The sequence below is a fragment of the Mirounga angustirostris genome, unplaced genomic scaffold, assembly GCF_029215605.1.
Source record: "Mirounga angustirostris isolate CCGP_5_RB_7025 unplaced genomic scaffold, mMirAng1.0.hap1 SCAF_3, whole genome shotgun sequence".
In the NCBI taxonomy this organism is placed as follows: domain Eukaryota; kingdom Metazoa; phylum Chordata; class Mammalia; order Carnivora; family Phocidae; genus Mirounga; species Mirounga angustirostris.
This window is the reverse complement of record NW_026991711.1, coordinates 169,763,768-169,782,314: the sequence shown is the minus strand read 5'-3', so window position 1 is coordinate 169,782,314 and position 18,547 is coordinate 169,763,768. Positions and strand designations below refer to the sequence as shown.

General features: G+C 36.5%; 1 protein-coding gene across 1 annotated transcript in view; it reads right to left on the bottom strand.

Annotated features, from left to right (window-relative positions):
- CPS1 (carbamoyl-phosphate synthase 1) overlaps positions 1-18,547 on the bottom strand; it is a 355,746-nt gene that overhangs the window by 37,164 nt on the left and 300,035 nt on the right. The window contains exons 30-33 of the mRNA XM_054506025.2: positions 5,065-5,206; positions 3,499-3,564; positions 2,983-3,046; positions 1,080-1,261 (exon numbers count right to left, since the gene is read on the bottom strand). Of these exons, the coding sequence (XP_054362000.1) occupies positions 1,080-1,261; positions 2,983-3,046; positions 3,499-3,564; positions 5,065-5,206 (454 nt within the window). The remainder of the gene's footprint in view (positions 1-1,079; positions 1,262-2,982; positions 3,047-3,498; positions 3,565-5,064; positions 5,207-18,547) is intronic.

The following is an 18,547-nucleotide window of genomic DNA, read 5'->3' as shown; positions in this document are numbered from 1 at the left end:
CAGGGGTTCAATTTCATTATATCAGAAGATAAGTGGGTCAAGCCCAAATGGATAACTATGATGATCTATCCATCCTAAGTTTTTCTATTTTTCTTCACTGTAATAAAATCGTCACATGTTCTAGCACTGAACTTTACACCCTCCAATGTGGTTTCAGCCACAAATCTCCTTATCTTCACAGTACCTGCATGTAGCACATATATACGCTCATCTGGTTCATTAACCAAAAAAAAAAAAAAATAGAAACACAGAATTTAGGAAGTTTGCACAACTCAATGAATTGTCCAGTCAAAACTTGAACTTAAGTACTATGGCCCTAATTCAGTATTTTTTTTTTTCCCTAAGTGACCGTATTTTATACACAAGGATGATTCTCCATAGTAGGGAATTAACTGTAATGACATCAAAGACACAACCACTAGACATCACTCTGAAATCTTCCAGCAGTTATTTTTTTTTAACTGTAAGATATTTCAACTTGTCCTATAGACTTACAGTAACCTTTTGGTCATAAGAATGCAGAGTAAAGATATTCTCGATAATACTAGAGTGCGGGTAGAAGAAGAACTGTCAGAGAAAACTAGAAAAGTACTGATATCGTTCAGAATGAACTCCGATCTTAGACTGAAGACTGATGGCTCCATCTGATGGCACACAGAATCAACTGGTCATTTGTGAACAACCCCTCTGGGGACCATCCATTATTAAACCGCAACAACACAGGAACCAGAGAGAGGCGGCTTATTGTATGTCTAGATGATCAGTTAAATCATCCTGCAAAATATTTTGGAGGGTTGTCTTGTACTAGCTAATATGTGTCTGGCACATGTTACCAAGAAGAGTTTTCAATCTAGCTGGAATGCTTAGAAAGAAAAAAATAATCTCTCTGTGCCAGGGCCTCAAGACTCTAAGGCTGGGATCATTTTTTTTAGAGTTTCACTACAAAATTAGACAGTGGGAGGCACTGCAGCTCTTTCCCCTAAGGGGAATTACAACATAAATCTATGTACATGTAGCTGCATCTATAAAGTATGCACTGCATATATTTTTCTTTCTTTTTTTTTTTTTTCTCTTTTTACCTCCTGATGGTAGATGTCTAGGATTCTCTCCAAAGACAACTCTTCAAAGTACAGTTTGTCACACTCATCAAAGTCTGTGCTCACAGTCTCAGGGTTGCAATTCACCACCACTGTCTTCTTGCCAAGCTGACGCAGTGTGCGGATGCTGGAGACTGCACACCAATCAAATTCCACACTGCTGCCTGTCGAGAGGGTGAGGTTGGGAAGAGGGGTAAAAGAAACATGAAGTTACAACACAAAGAGCAGCAGAAAGCTATGGCTCAGGCTAAGGAAGCTAATCCCCTCTCATTGCAATTTTTAAGACTCCAAAATGTAAATTTCAGATCCATTATGCACACTACAATAATAGTAGGAAAAACAGGGACTAATTAAACAACAATGACATGTTGGCTTATCTTGTCTGCTAAATTCTGCAATAGGGAATCTCCATATTTGAAACATTCAAATTCAAAGTTAATGGGAGATCATTGTAACGATTTTTAAAAAACCCTCGTTTACGGAAAAGAACTCAAAGTGAACATACTGACCTCAGTACACAATAGTCAAGCTAGTGATCAGAATACTGGAGTTCTTGTTTTAGTTATTCCACTTACTCTGCTGTCTGAGGGCTAAACCCAATGATCCCTGAAGTGCCTTGGAGCTCTGACATATCTTGATTGACTGGAAAATCCTGTCCTTTCCAAGCATATCCTTTTAAGCTTGGCAAGGTCACCCCATGCAGAGTGAGTGACCTTCTAAAAAGTAATTTGAAGTACAATAATGGCATAAATACCTCAAAATATCACCTCTACTGGGATGCCACAGAACTGAAAGTCCTGGGATTTGTACTAATTCTTTGCATTAGGATTTTGTCTCCTAAAAATCCTTATCAGAACAATAATTATCCAAATATAGTAGCATGCCAACTTTCACTATCAATTAAGTATATACTTGATTATCAGCCTAGTTAGTCTTCCCTGAGTCCTAAGGTAATGCAGAATTGTTACATAAATTAGGTAAAGTTTGAATAGGAAGGAAGAAAGGTCTACAGAAGAGAACGGCAGGTCCTAGTGGAGGTGTTCAGGCCATTTAGCCTAAGATAACTAAAGGGGTAAAGATATAAACACTTTCAACCTACTTCAATATTTGACCAAAGATTGCTGAAGTAGGAGATCCTGAAGCACTTGATTAATTGTAAAACCTAAAATAAACTATGTTTAAAGTAACAGAGTAAGACTACATACATTTTAAATTATGTATTTCATCATTTCCATACTAGAATAACTTGTGAGACTAAATGTTAAATACACTTGTTGAGAAATACCATTGTCTATTTAAATACATACTTTGTAACTGTAAATTATGATTATTATATTAATGTTATTAAATGTCTAATTTTAAGTGACTGGGTGAGGTGTAACAATTTCTGCTGAGAACATTTTAATTAAATTATATAATGCTCTGTCTATGCACCAATGATAAAAGCTCTTTGCGTTCGATATCAACAGAAGTCATATACTCACAGATCTCATCTACAAATGTAATTTCTGGTTGATATATGAAGTTCTTGAGCAAATCTAAATCTTTGCGTAAAACTGTGCCAGATGAGAAAAGGTCAAAGTGTAATTCATTCCCTAACCTCAGTGAGAGGCTCAATTTAGTTCATGAAGATAAAAACATAAAAGGGGGGACATGGTGAAACAGGAGAAGGAATTACAGTTGAGACTTGCATCTGAGTCTCACTTGTACCATTTAATAGCCATATCAACCTGGGCTTTACCTATCTGAACCTCAGTTTCTTAATTTGCAAAATACTTATTATAACAGCATCTGTTTTCATAGTTCTTAGAATAATAGAATGAACATGTGTGAAAAGTACTATATGAACTATAAAGTCTTATGTAAATATAAGTTATCACTTTACCAATGTGATATGGACCACAGCCCAACACCATCATTCCATGGTCATCAAAATTGATATCATGCTCCTGAGAAGAAAAAAAGACACAGAAATTATTGTGTGTTATTCTTCAATCTAATTAAACTCTTTGTCCTGTCACTGAGTCTGTCTTTCTCATTCTTTCTCTCATTGACATGTATCCTCTACTAGTCTCTGGGAACTCCTAAGTATAACGTATAAGCTCTACTTAGTCACAAAAACTAAGTTCAATATTTTTTAATTAAATAGCCATGAGAACACACCATAATTGTATGTTCATGTAACTGTTATCCTTATTATATTTTTACTTGTTTGATTTCACCATCTTAAGGCAGTTCTGAAAAGATTGAGTATGGACAGACATTATCACATCTGACCCACACGATGTCATTTTTAATACAAGATTACTAGATAAACAAAAACACAAAAATTATATTCCCGCATTGTGGACCATTTACTAAATCTAGAGCTTTCTGCATGTAGCAATTTGGCAGTTCCGACCTGACCATTGTAGGTAACATAGAGGTAGTTTGTTACTGATGGGTATTCTGCAGCCAGTGTATCGATCTGCAAGAGAAAATAAATAAATAAATAAATTGGGATTTTATTCCCTGTTGTATTTTTTTTGAAGAATAAAAAAATTGGGCTGTGTTCATATCCCTTTAATGCCTCTTACTATCAGATACAAAGACAGATAAAAAGGTAGGTACAATTCAATTACTTTCTAATTCTGAAAATGAGATTGGGCGGAGGAACAATGATATAATCTAGTTACCATTTGAGCAATAAATAACAATGCACACCCCAGAGCGTCACTGATTGATTACAGCAGTACTTTTCATGTACATAGCAAAATGGTCAGTCAACTCGTTACCAGGAAGATTTACCCAGATAGCTATCTAAAGCAGCTCAAATCAGAGCAAAATGACCTATATGTAAGAATGTCTTTGGTTTGCATATTAATGCATACGATTTAAGTTACCTATGGCACTGAGAATGAGATGACACAAATACCTTAAAGCATGGGGAAGAGGGGAAGGGGACAAGGTCTCATTGAACATATTTGGAAAAAGTAAATCAATTCAGTTCTCTAAGGCCAGGAGCTCAGCTTAGTGAGCAAGAATTCAGGGCCAACAGGGCAGGCCAGTGTAAGGCAGGTGAGAAGGAAGAAAGATAATTGCTGACTAGAATATATTCAGCATCAAACCTGAGACCAAAGGGTATGCATCTGCCACCTGAGCACGTGGAGAAAAGTCAATGATTCTAAAGGACAAAAACCAGCTGGTGGTACTTTAAGCCAAAGCAGCCCTCTACTAAAGTCCAAAAAAAAAAAAAAACCACAATGGTACACCTATGAAAGTTATTGTGTGATTGCCATGGATACTAGATGAGCTCATTATACCCAACCCTATCACAATGAATACTAAATGAACCATAATGATGGGGCACTTAAAATAAAGTATCACCCTGTAAAAAGTTAGTGCCAAAAGAGATAACTATTCTTTTCAAGAGGTCAGCCACCATACTAGGGTATTTCAAGTCCTTCCTCTACACTAAGGATTTATCTTATCACAGATATATTTGCACATGGGTCAAAAAGTAAAGGAGAGGTCATTTGGATTTTTTTCATTTAGGCAGAGAAAACCACGTACTCCCTCTGACCTTTACATCCCAGTGCCCCTTCAACCTTTCCCTTTTAAGCTTAAATCAATCCTGTGTTGAATAAAATTGGTGGCATCATGGGCATCGATTAGACAAGTAGAATCATTTTTTATTTTTTTTTTTTAAGATTTTATTTATTTATTTGAGAGACAGAGTGAGAGAGAGAAAGAGCACAAGAGGGGGGAGCGGGAGAGGGAGAAGCAGACTCCCTGCCAAGCAGGGAGCCCGATGCGGGGCTCGATCCTGGGACTCCAGGATCATGACCTGAGCCGAAGGCAGTCGCTTAACCAACTGAGCCACCCAGGCGCCCGAATCATTTTTTAATTCCACCCCTCTTTCTATTGGCAATGGCTCTATGAGCTGGTGCCTATGTTTCTCCCTTCGAGGAAAGGGAAACTCCTTTACCTGTTTCACCCAAGGATGGATGTTTTTCTTTAGCCTCAGCTCCCTTGTCTGGGCCTCAGTCAGCCCAAGGCATTTTGAAATCTGCTTGTCTGAGAACCCAATCTCCTTTGACTTTTTCAGGGTTTCTTCTGTAATGGACTCACTAGGATTTAATGAAAAAGAGAGAGTCAAGTTTAGAACAGACACAATAAGGACCAGTGAACTGTTGAATTTCAAAAACACCAAAGACTCCTTATTTTCTATCTTCAACATGTTTAGATCTCCTATCTTTTAAAAATGCACAAATAAATAGCCCACTGAATCTTCTAGCCTCTATGAAATCTTTCAGTATTTTCAATGCTGACATTTCCAAACATGTGGTTTCTGGTGCCTTCTTCTCTTATTTCCTGAAAAAATGGCTTTTGCGTTTACTGTCTTAATGGATCTCCTCTTTCAAAATAACCATGGGCCTTCCTCTTACTAAATCTAGGAAACTTTTCTCAAGTTTCTTCTCCTCAACCTGTCAACATATGACCTGCTTGATGTTTCATTCTTTAAAGATACCTTCCTCTGGCTCTGATAAGTTGCTGCTCACCCTACTTTTTAATTCACAAAAATTATTTACTGGTTTTCTCCCCCACCCAAGGCTCTGTCTTTTTGTTACCAGATTTAAGACTAAAGTTCTACCTTCTCTCTCCCTCTAAATTTAACCACTGTCATTGGCTCAAGCAGCATAAGTAGTCAATAATTCTCAAATCTGTAGCTCCTTCTCTAATGTCTGACCTATGCTCTCGTCTTTATGTACAGGTTCTTCAGGAATCACCTTCACCTGGGAATCCCAACATTGTGTCAGACTGGGTATACTCTCCATAAACTGTCCCTATTTACTAATATCACATATCTGCATATGTCGACAAGACAGTATTTGTGTTGTTTCTCTCACCTGTAATGACTTTGACATTCCTATTACCTACCCAACTGCTCCCCAACTCCCAGCCACTCTTTATAGGTCAACTAGAGCCAAGTTTCACCCATGAAGATTTCTCGGTCTGCCCTCACCCATAGATCTTCCTGGGCTCTTCACTGACTCATTTGCTTGGAGCCAGGAGCAGAGTTGGAACCATACTACTTAGCATGTCAATAGTGCCAATATTTTTAATGTTTCTTAGCTTTTATTCACCAACCTGACTTTTTTTCCTGCTAGATTCATGTTCCATGATGACAAAGAATACATCTACCAGATCATTCCCAAAGATTAGCAGGCTAGTCCACAGACAACATTCAATAAATATTTATTAAGTGAATAAGGGAAACTGGACTTCAACAGCTTTTATAGAAAAGACAAAGTTATTGAAATCAGCTTGTAACTAGAATTCAAAATGTACCAAAAAAAAAATGTAAAAAACCAAGGTACAGAAGAATAAAACACCTCTGTAAAAGTATATCTAACTAAATAGCTACGGGCCAGCTATTTCAAGCAATAGTCAATACAATAAAATTCAATTATAACAGTCTGATAGTCAATACAATGAAATTAAAATATAACAGTATGTTCTCAGAAGATCTAATAATAAATAAAACATTTTCATTGAAATTCTGCTAATAGAATGTAGTTGAATTAAATCTATTGCATTTTGTTCATTCTATTTAATCTTCTTTAATTAATTCATATTCTGAGTTTAGAGAAGAGAATCAAGCTGGTATATTTAATAGCTATTTCTCTGGTTTTTGGATATCAGTATTAGTTTGGGTTTTTACAGCTATGTCTCTTCCTAGTCAATTTGCTTTTTCTAAGGCACTGAAATTTCCTTCTGTCTCTCAATTCATTATTTCTTCCCAATAAATTTAATATCTCATTTTGATTTTTTAAGCTCCCCAAGTATTTGATAAATATTCTCCCAGAGCAACACATTTTCCTGTCAAATTCTTGAACATAATCTGCATTAAGTATTATTAGTCACTTGCTATGGGTGCCAAGTACTGGGCTTCATGCTCTAGAACGATGTTGTTCAATATGGTAGCAATTAGCCACATGTGACTATTTAAATTATAAATGTTAATTAATTAAAAAATTTTAGAATTAAATTTTAGGTTCACAATTGCACTAGCCACATTTCAAGTGTTCATTAGCCATATGTGGCCAGTGGTTCTGTTACTGTATTAGATGGTGCAGATTACAGAATATTTTATCGTCACGGAAATTTCTACCTACACAGTGCTGCTCATGAAGATACAAAACAATATTTGAGACAATGCAATGATAGAGAGCAATTCAAAACATTTTATGGAGAGATAAGCTGTGTAGTGCAATGTGAGGTCAGAGAAAAGAGATAACAATGCGAGTGGATGTAGTGGAGAAATACTGTGGCAGTAGAGGGAAGAGAACAGAGCCATAAAGAAAGGTCCGCTTTATATGGAGGAAGAAGTTGACAGACATACTATAGGCAAGGGCAACTGTGTCTGCAATAATTTGAGACCGTGATGGGCATGGCAGGTATAGAAACCATACTGAGGATTTGTAGTTAGCAGAAAATTATGAATGGTGAAGGTGGGGCAACATTCACTGTCATTCTTACATCAGTGCTTTAACACTTAGTGAACATGCCGTGTCTCAGGCTCTGTGCTACCTATTTTATTTTTAAAAATTCTTTATTTAAATTCAATTTAGTTAGCATAGAGCAGATTATTAGTTTCGGGGGTAGAATTCATCAGTTGCATATAACACTCAGTGCTCATTCCATCAAGTGCGCCCCTTAATGTCCATCCTCCAGTTACCCCATTCCCCACATCCACCTCCCCTCCAGCAACCCTCAGTTTGCTCTCTATCGTTAAGAGTCTCTTCTGGTTTGCCTCCCTCTCTGTTTTTATCTTATTTAATTTTATTTCTGTGCAACCTATTTTAATGATGGAGAGATAAAATATCGAATCTCTACATTCAGGGAGGTCAGAGTATATTGGGAGGCAAACAAATAACCATCGATGTGCCTGCACTGTGAGAGGTGCTGAGGAGAAAATGTATGCAAGAGAAGGCTGGGGCTCAGGGGAAATGCTCCCAGCTGCCACTGGGAACTCTGGAAAGGCCTTACCCAAGGGATGACTGCTGAGCTCCTGAGGGCTTTTGAAACACCCAAGTTTCTGGTGTTTATCTTTAGTCTCGCAAAAAAGAAAAAAATTGAGACAAAAGCAGAAGAAGAATTTGTTTGTTGCTATTTGTTTTGGAAATGCATATTTTCACTTTTTTGCCAAGATTATGTTCCTAAATCAATTGCTCATTTGTTTATGTGCAAGTGTGCATTCAGCCTCAAAGTGGAAGTCCTTGATAAGCCGTTTTTCTAAATTAGAACTATGCATGATGTTCTTTTTAAATAAATATATTTAATTGTGAGTTTTAGGAAAGATAAATCATATTAATGTTTACCTGCATGGTGAAAGGCTACACATTTTTTCTGTGATCTGCAATTTTGTTAAAAACATAAGTATGAAGCTTGAGTTAGGTGGAGAAATACTGTACATATAACATTAAGCCAATTCTTACCCTTAGATTTTTCTAGCTACTTGCTAGAATATTTTCCCATAATAGTGAGATAGTAGTAAAAGAAAAAAATAAAAATAAACAGATCTTCAGTAAAACATTTCTTTATTATTGCAATAACTATCTGAGGCAAAACCCATATTATGTTACTATATCAGCAGCCACACTAACTTAAATGACTAAATCCTAACCTGAAAAGCAGTAATCCAGACACACTTAGGAAATATGCCTTGAAAAGAGCCATTACACCTGTAATTATGACTACGGACTAGCAAAAATGCAAGTTCTTCAAGTCCAAAGATAACCAGAAGTAATATATTTATCTCGAGCTCTTTGGGTCATGTTTTTTTTTCCCTTGCCTTGAATGATTTATTTTTATTTCTTCTTATAAAGAATATCAGTGAATTCTTCAAAGGTTGCTACATGGCTTTAAATGAAAATTATTAATAATGGTATTAAACAAACAAAAAAAACATTTAGATTCCTCACATTTATATTAGGGATGAAATATATTTGCATTTGTTTTGTCCACATTCAGCAGTGCAGTCTTTTCTATTACTGAAATATGCATAATTCCTCCTATTATTCTCCACCAAAGAGTCCAATAGAGCATATAAAGACATCTCCAGCAAATATGCAAAGTCTTCCTCCTCGACTCACCAAATAAAATTGTACTCTTACCGACAAGCAAATAAAAAAAGAAAGAAAGAAAGAAAAAGAAAGACTGATTGATAGAATTGGCCTCGTGCATAAAAAATAAAGTGAATTAATTCTGTGCTCAGCTCTGGTGGCAAAAAACAGCTATCTGTCACTAAGACTAACTCAATCATTACTGCTCCCCATAGTATCCCCACACCAGAGAGTTTTCATTATTTAAAGGGGATGCCTGAGAAGAGCAACAGTAACACAGAATAATGAGTCACAAATGATAGAATTTCAGAATGGAGCTTAAAAACTACTTCTCCATAGGCACCCCCTCAATTCATACGAGGTGAGATTTCCAAAACAGATGTTATCAAGCCAGACTTGCAGAGTGCATGCTCACAAGCTGATTCCCAGAGTATTTTCTTGGTGAGCCCAAAACAGCTTTTTAACTTTTGCTCAATCTTCAAATACCTAGATCAATAGCATGATATGACATTTTTAAACATCTTGAAAATTAGGGTATATTAAATTGGAATGGCATATGAATATAATCATGTTCATCTATTTTAATTTGAATGCAAATATTAGGTAGGTATGTTCATACGAAGTTCAAAGTGATGTATCTTCTATAGTATTTTATTTATAATCTCTCTGGTTATTAATTTCTACTTTTCAGGCATGTTCATGAAATAGTGTAAAGCATTTCAGTCCTCCTCACTGACAAAATACATGTTGATTCTGACCCAGCACAGCAGTTACAAAGACATGGATAAATTAGATCCCTTCCCACATTCAGTGCTACCCTAATTCTGTGGGGTATCCCGAACTCCAAGACAGGAAGCAGGTAGGTAGCCGCTCTCTATATTTCTTTCCCTTATTCACTCTCTCTGCTGCTTTTGCATAACACAGAGCTGGCCAGCATGTCATTACACAGGGAAGAAAATTGACTTTATTCCCTACTTGTTCTGATACAAAATTTTATTTTATAAATAATAAAATATATAATAAAATAAAATAAGAGACAGTTTGAAGACACGATTCATTAGCTTTGGGCCAGTGATTTAGATAAGGTTAAACCTCTTCAGAGTCAAATGCAAGATGAATAATCTTAAGTGAACATAAAGCTCATTTAACAATGTAGAGATTCAAATACATGCTCCTCATCTTTATCTGCCCACATTGGGCTGTCCTCCATTTTGCCTGCTAAAAAGAACTTCCATCAGAGGGAGACTTTCTTTTTTTAAGAAATCAAGTTAGATGAAAGCTTATTTTAGGGACAGGGCTATAATATTTCTATTTTTCCAAAGGAAAATAAAAACCTTAATTTGGAACAAACTCAAAATAGAATAATTACTAAAAGAAATATAAATGCTGAATTTGTAATTCAAAACTGCCTTTGGCAGCCTCAATAGGGAATGCTCCATTTATATTATTTTGTAAATCAAGGGAGCATTATATCAAGCAAGAATGTGATCAGCTGAATGGAGCATATTGCACAAAAGCACTCAGTTTTAAAGTATGTACAATAAAGTATCCTTCTGATATTTGGTATGTATGTGTGTGTACTAGTATGTTTGTGTTGATCTTCACTGCATCCTCGAAAACACACCTTATATGTAACTTTTCTCTCCCCTCCCAGCTTTCCTTGCCTTCAGAGCTCAAGGGCAAACTGCAAAGGTTACACTTCCATTATTGCATAGAAGAATCTAAACAATAACACAAAGAAACACCAAATAGCTGTGATGCTAGTCTTTTCATAATCTTCAGTTCCTCTCTACTTAGTAGCACAAAATGACAGCTCTGAAATTTTAGGAGGAAAAACCCCTTAAAAACAGACAATCAGACTTTTACACACTCTGCCCTAATCTTTTAACAGTTAAGACAGCATGGCTCAGCTTCTACGGCGGGAAGTCTCTTGTGTGTTCTCTGGTTTTATAAACAATACGAGCCTTTCTCCTGTCTCTCTCCGACTTCCAATGTAGATTTTGTTGTTGTTGTTGTTTAAAATTCTACCCTGTCATCTCTGAAACTTCCTCCACTCACACTTAGTCTTCAATAATAAATGATAAAAGGAAATGGAATAAATTCCCCTTAATGAGGAAATTTTCACCTGGCATAAAGGAGCTGGGGAAATCTATTAACTGACTGGAGGAACGCCTGCAGCATCGAAATTACCAGGAGAGCCAGAACCCTTCACACAGTCCTCTCTTCCACTTGACTGGCTTTTATCTGATCCACCAACTCACAAGTAATACTAAACAAATTCCCCTCCAGATTGCACAAGCTCTAATGTGAAAATGAGCACTCCACTTGGCCTACAATTATGGGATGGGCTTGCGATCTTATTATTATCTTCTTTTTAAAAATCCCCGAAAAGGCAGAAGCTGAGAAAACACGAGGGCCTGATATTCAGTAATGACACCTGCTTCGATAAGAGCAGAGAACCGAGTAAGAGCTGTGTTCTCTGCCCCGAGACCCCCCCCCCCATCAGCCTCTCCCCTGACTTTTACACGGCTTCACAGATTCTTTTTGGCATTTCACAGGTTCAAGACCGTGCCCCAGGCCCAATAATCAGGGAAGTTATTTGTCTTCTCATCTTTTCTTTCAAAGAGACAGGTCGTTACCTCTTTCCTTAAGAGAAATGCAAAAGACACTTTTCAAAAGCAGCAATCATGTTTAGAAAAGCAAAGGATGAAACTTAGGCCATTGGGTAAATACCGCTATTTTCTCTTAATTCTTCAAAGCACGATGCTTTGTTACTATACAGTCATGAGGTCTTTGGAGGAATTAAAGAACTTTGATCTTTACCGCTCATCTACAGGACAAACAATACCCAATGATCCCATGTTCATGTGAAAGCACACCAGCATGAAAATTATCTCTTAGGATCTAGGTCCACTTGGCACTATGGCAATAATGCTACGATATTACAAGGGTTGATTTTCGAGGGACGAGACACTTAAAACTGTATCTCACCTTAAAGGCTACTAAAAACAACAGAATCAAACAAAGAAGAAAATCTTATGAGCAAATGATACCGTAGATATTTTTAAGTAGGCAATTTTTAATCTATGAATCTTCTTTTACCAATATTTAGTGACCCCAATAATCCAGAATTATTATGGTATTACTTTTGATCTGGTAAGAACACTTATAAAATACTGATTATAATATCATGATTATAGTCTATGAATACCAAGTAATAATAATGGAGAAAATGACCTAATATAGGTTAAGTTAATTGTCATTTTTGAGCCATAATAGGTCACATTTTGTATCTCGATGATTCCTGGTTGAAAATGCTGCAACTCTCTCTTTCTCTGCCATGGATTTGGTAATGATGAAAAACAAACAGAAAGCACCCTATCATGGTAAGTCATGTCTATTAGTGTGGATGGAACTGGAGGGTGTTATGCTGAGCGAATTAAGTCAATCAGAGAAAGACATGTATCATATGACCTCACTGATATGAGGAATTCTTAATCTCAGGAAACAAACTGAGGGTTGCCGGAGTGGGGGGTGGGGTGGGAGGGATGGGGTGGCTGGTGATAGACATTGGGGAGGGTATGTGCTATGGTGAGTGCTGTGAATTGTGCAAGACTGTTGAATCACAGATCTGTACCTCTGAAACAAATAATGCAATATATGTTAAGAAAAAAAAAAGAAGAAGAAGATAGCAGGAGGGGAAGAATGAAGGGGGGGAAATCGGAGGGGGAGACAAACCATGAGAGACTGTGGACTCTGAAAAACAAACTGAGGGTTCTTGAGGGGAGGTGGGTGGGAGGATGGGTTAACCTGGTGATGGGTATTAAAGAGGGCACGTTCTGCATGGAGCACTGAGTGTTATGCACAAACAATGAATCATGGAACACTACATCAGAAACTAATGATGTAATGTATGGTGATTAACATAACAATAAAAAAGTAAAAAAAAAGAAGTATAAATTTCTAGTTATCAAAAAAAAAGAATGCGTTCAAAAAAGCATGTTTTTACTAATCAAGCAGCTTTCACCTGATCAGATTGAACTAAAGGGCAAAGTGTATACTATAGAATATTGCTTCTGCTACTTCTGATTAATAAATTTACTTATAATTTTAAACCCATTCAATAGATCCTTTTCCCCAGATTAAGAAGATGTATTCAGTAAGCAAAATCCTGGCTTTTCCCATAAATATAGGTTTCTTATATGTCCAGATTTAAATCCAACAAACAAAAATAAATGCTGTATAAGGCCTCAGTAGAAAACTGAGATAAAATGAGCATTCTTTGATGCTTTAAAATCTGTTATTTCACAAATAAATTTATTTGGAAGTCTTATATTTTAGAACCTCTCTATTATTTTGTTTAAAGGAAGTCATGTTTCAACAGAGTAGTTTTCCACCTATCAGATGTGTTGTTCCAAGAAACAACAGTATAACTTTCAATATATAACTTTCTTTGACTTCTAGAAACTATTACTTAGAATTGTATTAAAATAAATTACTTAACTGAAGCCTATCTACTGATAACCGCTGCATAGATTTTTTTCCTGCTAAATGTAACATATGTAGGAATAATTTTTGACCAAATTTTTTAGTTCTTGAATGAGCAAATGTAAGCCCTTTCTAGAAAGGAGGTAAAATGGAAAGTCATTTCTAGGAGGATGTGAAAAAATTCTAGTTTTAAATTCCTGATGACAGATCGCATTAGATCTATGTTAATTTCAGGATCACTACCTACATGGAAATCAAAATTCTTTATCACTGAGTGTTTTTCAGAAGAAGACATAAAAATAAACATTGACACCCAAGACAGCAAAAATTCTCGTTTACTTCATGCTAATGACTATAGTCAAGAGCAAATTGAGTAGCTCTCCCTTCAGGCTGCCTAGAGCAAAGGATGGTCAATTAAATCCGTCCATCGGCTGAAGAGTAGGTGGTGGGGTAGGGTTTGAGGCCGTATGTGTAAAATCACCATAGCCACGTTAACACCGAGGTGAGGGCCATTACATTATTATCATTATGTACAACTGGCAAAGAGTACCTAACTGCCTATTTCGACCTTAAGTAAACATCACCGGCCAAATCTAGAGTCACGCTCCCACTCCACTGAGAAAAGAAATCGTATCAATCAGATGAAATGATAAATATGTGAAGTGTTTGGCACAATGCCAAGCAAGTAAATAAGTGCTTCACACGTGTAGACGCCAGGAGATGAGGAAGAAGGGTAAGAACAGGCACAGGAGAAGAGAAAAAGGAGGAGGAGAAGCAGAAGGGGCAGTTCATCAGAACAAAACTGGTAAGTCATCTAAATCTGGCTCTAGCACCCCAGCGTTTCTCAGACTTTTCCCCTCCTCTGCAACATTCCTGTAGCGATCCCTTGACGTAATGAGGACCAACATACTCTGTACTTCCTGCAAATCACAACTGATCTTGAGAGCACATGTACCCAAGCACTTTCTACACCGTGGGGAGGCATGGCCACTACCCTACGCTCCTCAGGATGAAAATCATGCATTTCACCTCCGAGGGCAGATTCCGAGGCTCTATGCCACCACAAAGACACTTCAAGTATGAATGAGCAGGGGAAAAAATTCTGGGGGCCAGTGAGTGATTATCTAGCTTCTGTAACTACAGCTGAGGCAGACTATTTTGAGTAAAAGTAATTTCCATTATACACTTCAGATTTTTACTGACCTGCATTAACATGGAGGATAAGGTGTTTGCATCTTATTTAAAGAAAAAATACGTGTATATGTTTGTACGTATGTATGTACGTGTATGCATGCATATAGACAGTCTACTATCTGAAATATGGCAAAATGTAAAAGGAAACCCCTTATCCCAGCTCTCCATACCCATGAAAATTCTTTTTACATCTTTTAAAGGTGACTTGCCAAGGCTTTCTCCCTGCCAGGCCCCTGTGTTTTCCCCCCAAGAGTTCTAGAGAAGGGCACATCTCTTACAATTCTTCTGCTCTAAGTGGGGTCAACAATTCAGGCAGGAAAACACACAGCTCACAACTTGACAGCTAAGGAGGAACTGATCTCCAGCTGTCTGATTTAAAAGTCATATCTCTAAAAAGAAGCTTTTGAAAAGGGTTAGTGACTAGAACCACAGGCAGAAGCCCTGGGCTAGATTCCTTGCTTTCCTCTGACTGCTGTGACAGAAGGATGACACACACCTCAATGTGACTCAGTTTCACCATCCACAAAAATAGATATTTTCCACCCGTATTATAATGGAAATGCACCTTTAGGTCACCAGAGAAATATAGATCTCTGTCTTATAAATAATATATCTTTTTTGCCTTAACCTTCTTCACTGGGTAATTAAATTAGAACCTTCACCACAACTGTAAATACCAGTGAATATTTCTCACAATAACTTTTAAGAAAATTTGCAATTTTGAGAACCCAGATAGTTTTTTGTTTTTAATCAAAAATACAAAAATTTTGTCTCGTTGTCAACAGGCAATAGAGATTTTGTAATGCCCATATAGGTATTATAATGTTTCCAGCGTATATAAATCTCCATTTGATAATATAAAACAATTAGATAAATCCCCTTTTAGTAGAAAGCAGTTTATTCAAAGTCTTCCTACTTAATCAGTAGATATATAGTCACTTAAAAAAATGAAAATACAGGGCGCCTGGGTGGCTCAGTTGGTTAAGCGACTGCCTTTGGCTCAGGTCATGATCCTGGAGTCTCGGGATCGAGTCCCGCACTGGGCTCCCTGCTCGGCGGGGAGTCTGCTTCTCCCTCTGACCCTCTCCCCTCTCATGTGCTCTCTCTCTCTCATTCTCTCTGTCTCAAATAAATAAATAAGATCTTTAAAAAAAAAATGAAAATACAGAGATGCTGATTTACAATGTCTTCCAACACAGTGAGTTTGTATCTTGGACTATATATTTCCAGGTAATCAATTTGTGGGGCTCTTGAAGCAACCAGGTAAATCCATTTTCTTTTTCTACTCCAATTTCCCCTCTTTGTCATGACTAAGAAATTCTGATTTTCATTTTCTACCAAGAATATGTATTCATTTATTTAATGGGCATATTATCACACAAATATTTTTGAGCGTTTGTTCAATGGAAGATACTCTATGCCAATTACCAAGAAAATATATGATCGGTAAGAATTGGAAGCCATTCATATCTGTTTCAGAGCTGATGCTGTGCCTTAGTACAGTGAACTTTATTCTGTGTTCACGCAGATCAGCAAAAGCTCTTAAGAAAAGATCATAATAAAAGCCTATTAAGACATTATGATATTTGAAATTTGCCCTAATGGAATTTACAATTTAATTGGAGGATGGTACCCACATGTATCAAATAATTACAGAACACTGAAATGAAACTATGTGTTTCCAACTACTACCTACATTGAACAAATAGGTGGATAATATCCACTTTAATTTCTGTTCATAGACTTAATTTCTTTACCGTAAGATTCTCACTTTTATGAAACATAGCAGAAACGTAACAAAGTAAGAGCAAACATGATTTGTTGCTTCCTAAGTAAAATTCATCCATTTACCTGCTTCCTCTCTTCTTGCATATTCGGTCCTTATAGTCTAGTTCCTGCTCCTTCCTCCAGATCACCAAGTTTGGTGGACTTGCTCAATTCTCTCCCTCACTATTCTCCCTAAACCACACAATATTGTTGAAAGTGTCTTCCCATTTTATTTATTTTGTTGGGTTTTTTTTATTGTTTTTTTTTTATTGTTTTTTTTAAAGATTTTATTTATTTATTTGACAGAGAGAGACACAGCGATAGAGGGAACACAAGCAGGGGGACTGGGAGAGGGAGAAACAGGCCTCCCGTGGAGCAGGGAGCCCTATGCGGGGCTTGATCCCAGGATCCTGAGATCATGACCTGAGCCGAAGGCAGATGCTTAACGACTGAGCCACCCAGGCGCCCCTTTATTTTGTTTTAAAATCTCTCTTTTCTTGGCTCCCCTGGTAGTGGGATATATTGAAGGATATATATGGGAATATATTGAAGGGATATATGCAGTCCTTGGATTCCGCAAGTCCTGAACTTAAATCCTGGCTCCAACAGGCACTACCTCTGAAATGTTGAAAAGTTTACTTAAACATCTGAGTCATTGTTTCACTTATAAGATATGAAGTAGGGATGCACACCCTCTAGGAACTCTTAAATTAACACTTACGTGAGATAACATAGGCAGAGGCCTTAGAGCTTTTGTTTTTAACCTCCATTTAACTTTCCTGGCTTTGTGTTCCTGCCTCTAGTTGGTCTGTTAAAAGTATCTGCCTTCTGTATAGCCACGTGTATATATTTAATCTTCCAAAATAGATTATAAACCCAGTGAAGGCATGTTAATGACTAACAATTATCCATAGACAAATGGCACTGGACCTAGTACCATGTCTTGCACATAATAGGTACCCAATAAATACTAATGACTGAGTAGATGAACAAATACCATCTGGCCCAATAAGAGCTCCTAATAAAGAGAAATGCCATCAAGTAAATACATAACTCATCATGCTGAGATCAGAGATATCGACATAAGTATTGTCTATTAATTCTTGACTATTAATAAGTACATGCAAATTATGAGTATATGTTATTTTGAATCAACTTAAGATTTTTTTGAACTATCAAATATTTAAGAATCAATACACAAAAATATATAATATCCATTTTATGAATTATCTAAATATCACTCTGAAACATTTTGAGTAAAACATTTATTTTGCCCATGCCAGAATCAGGTTCTCTCTCACACTTTCAAAATACACATTTGTAAACACTATTTAAATAGTGAATTCAATGAAGATTCTTAGAACATTAAATATTTGATGCAAACTTTTACATTCTATACGATTCAATAAATTGTTAGTTAAAAAAATTAATGGTGGCCTATCAAATCTATGACATCACCTAAAATATCTTATCACATAGAACATAAAACAAATTTAAAATAAAATGTATTTTTAGCATTAGTTCACAGAGGCATAGAAATTCCCACAGTAATACTCCTCTTCCAAATAGAAAAAAAAAAAAACTTTCTCATAAAAGCTCCAATTTTTAGTATTCTTGGAGAGGTTTATTAGATAAGTGGTTTAGGGTATAAAGACTAAAACCATAGAATGGTAATATGTAATAATTGATAAAACTGTTTTCCTTTAGAGTTAATTATTTCACACATAATATGTTATATATTCATCTTAGTTGCATGGCTTCCCAGTAAAATAAGAATGGAGTTTGCTTTTTCTGTGTTGTTTTGTTTTGTTTTGTTTTTAACTAGAGAGAAACTAAAACTCAGAAATATAGTGTGAGTTGGTAGTGAGGTCAGAGGACATAACCCATTTTCTG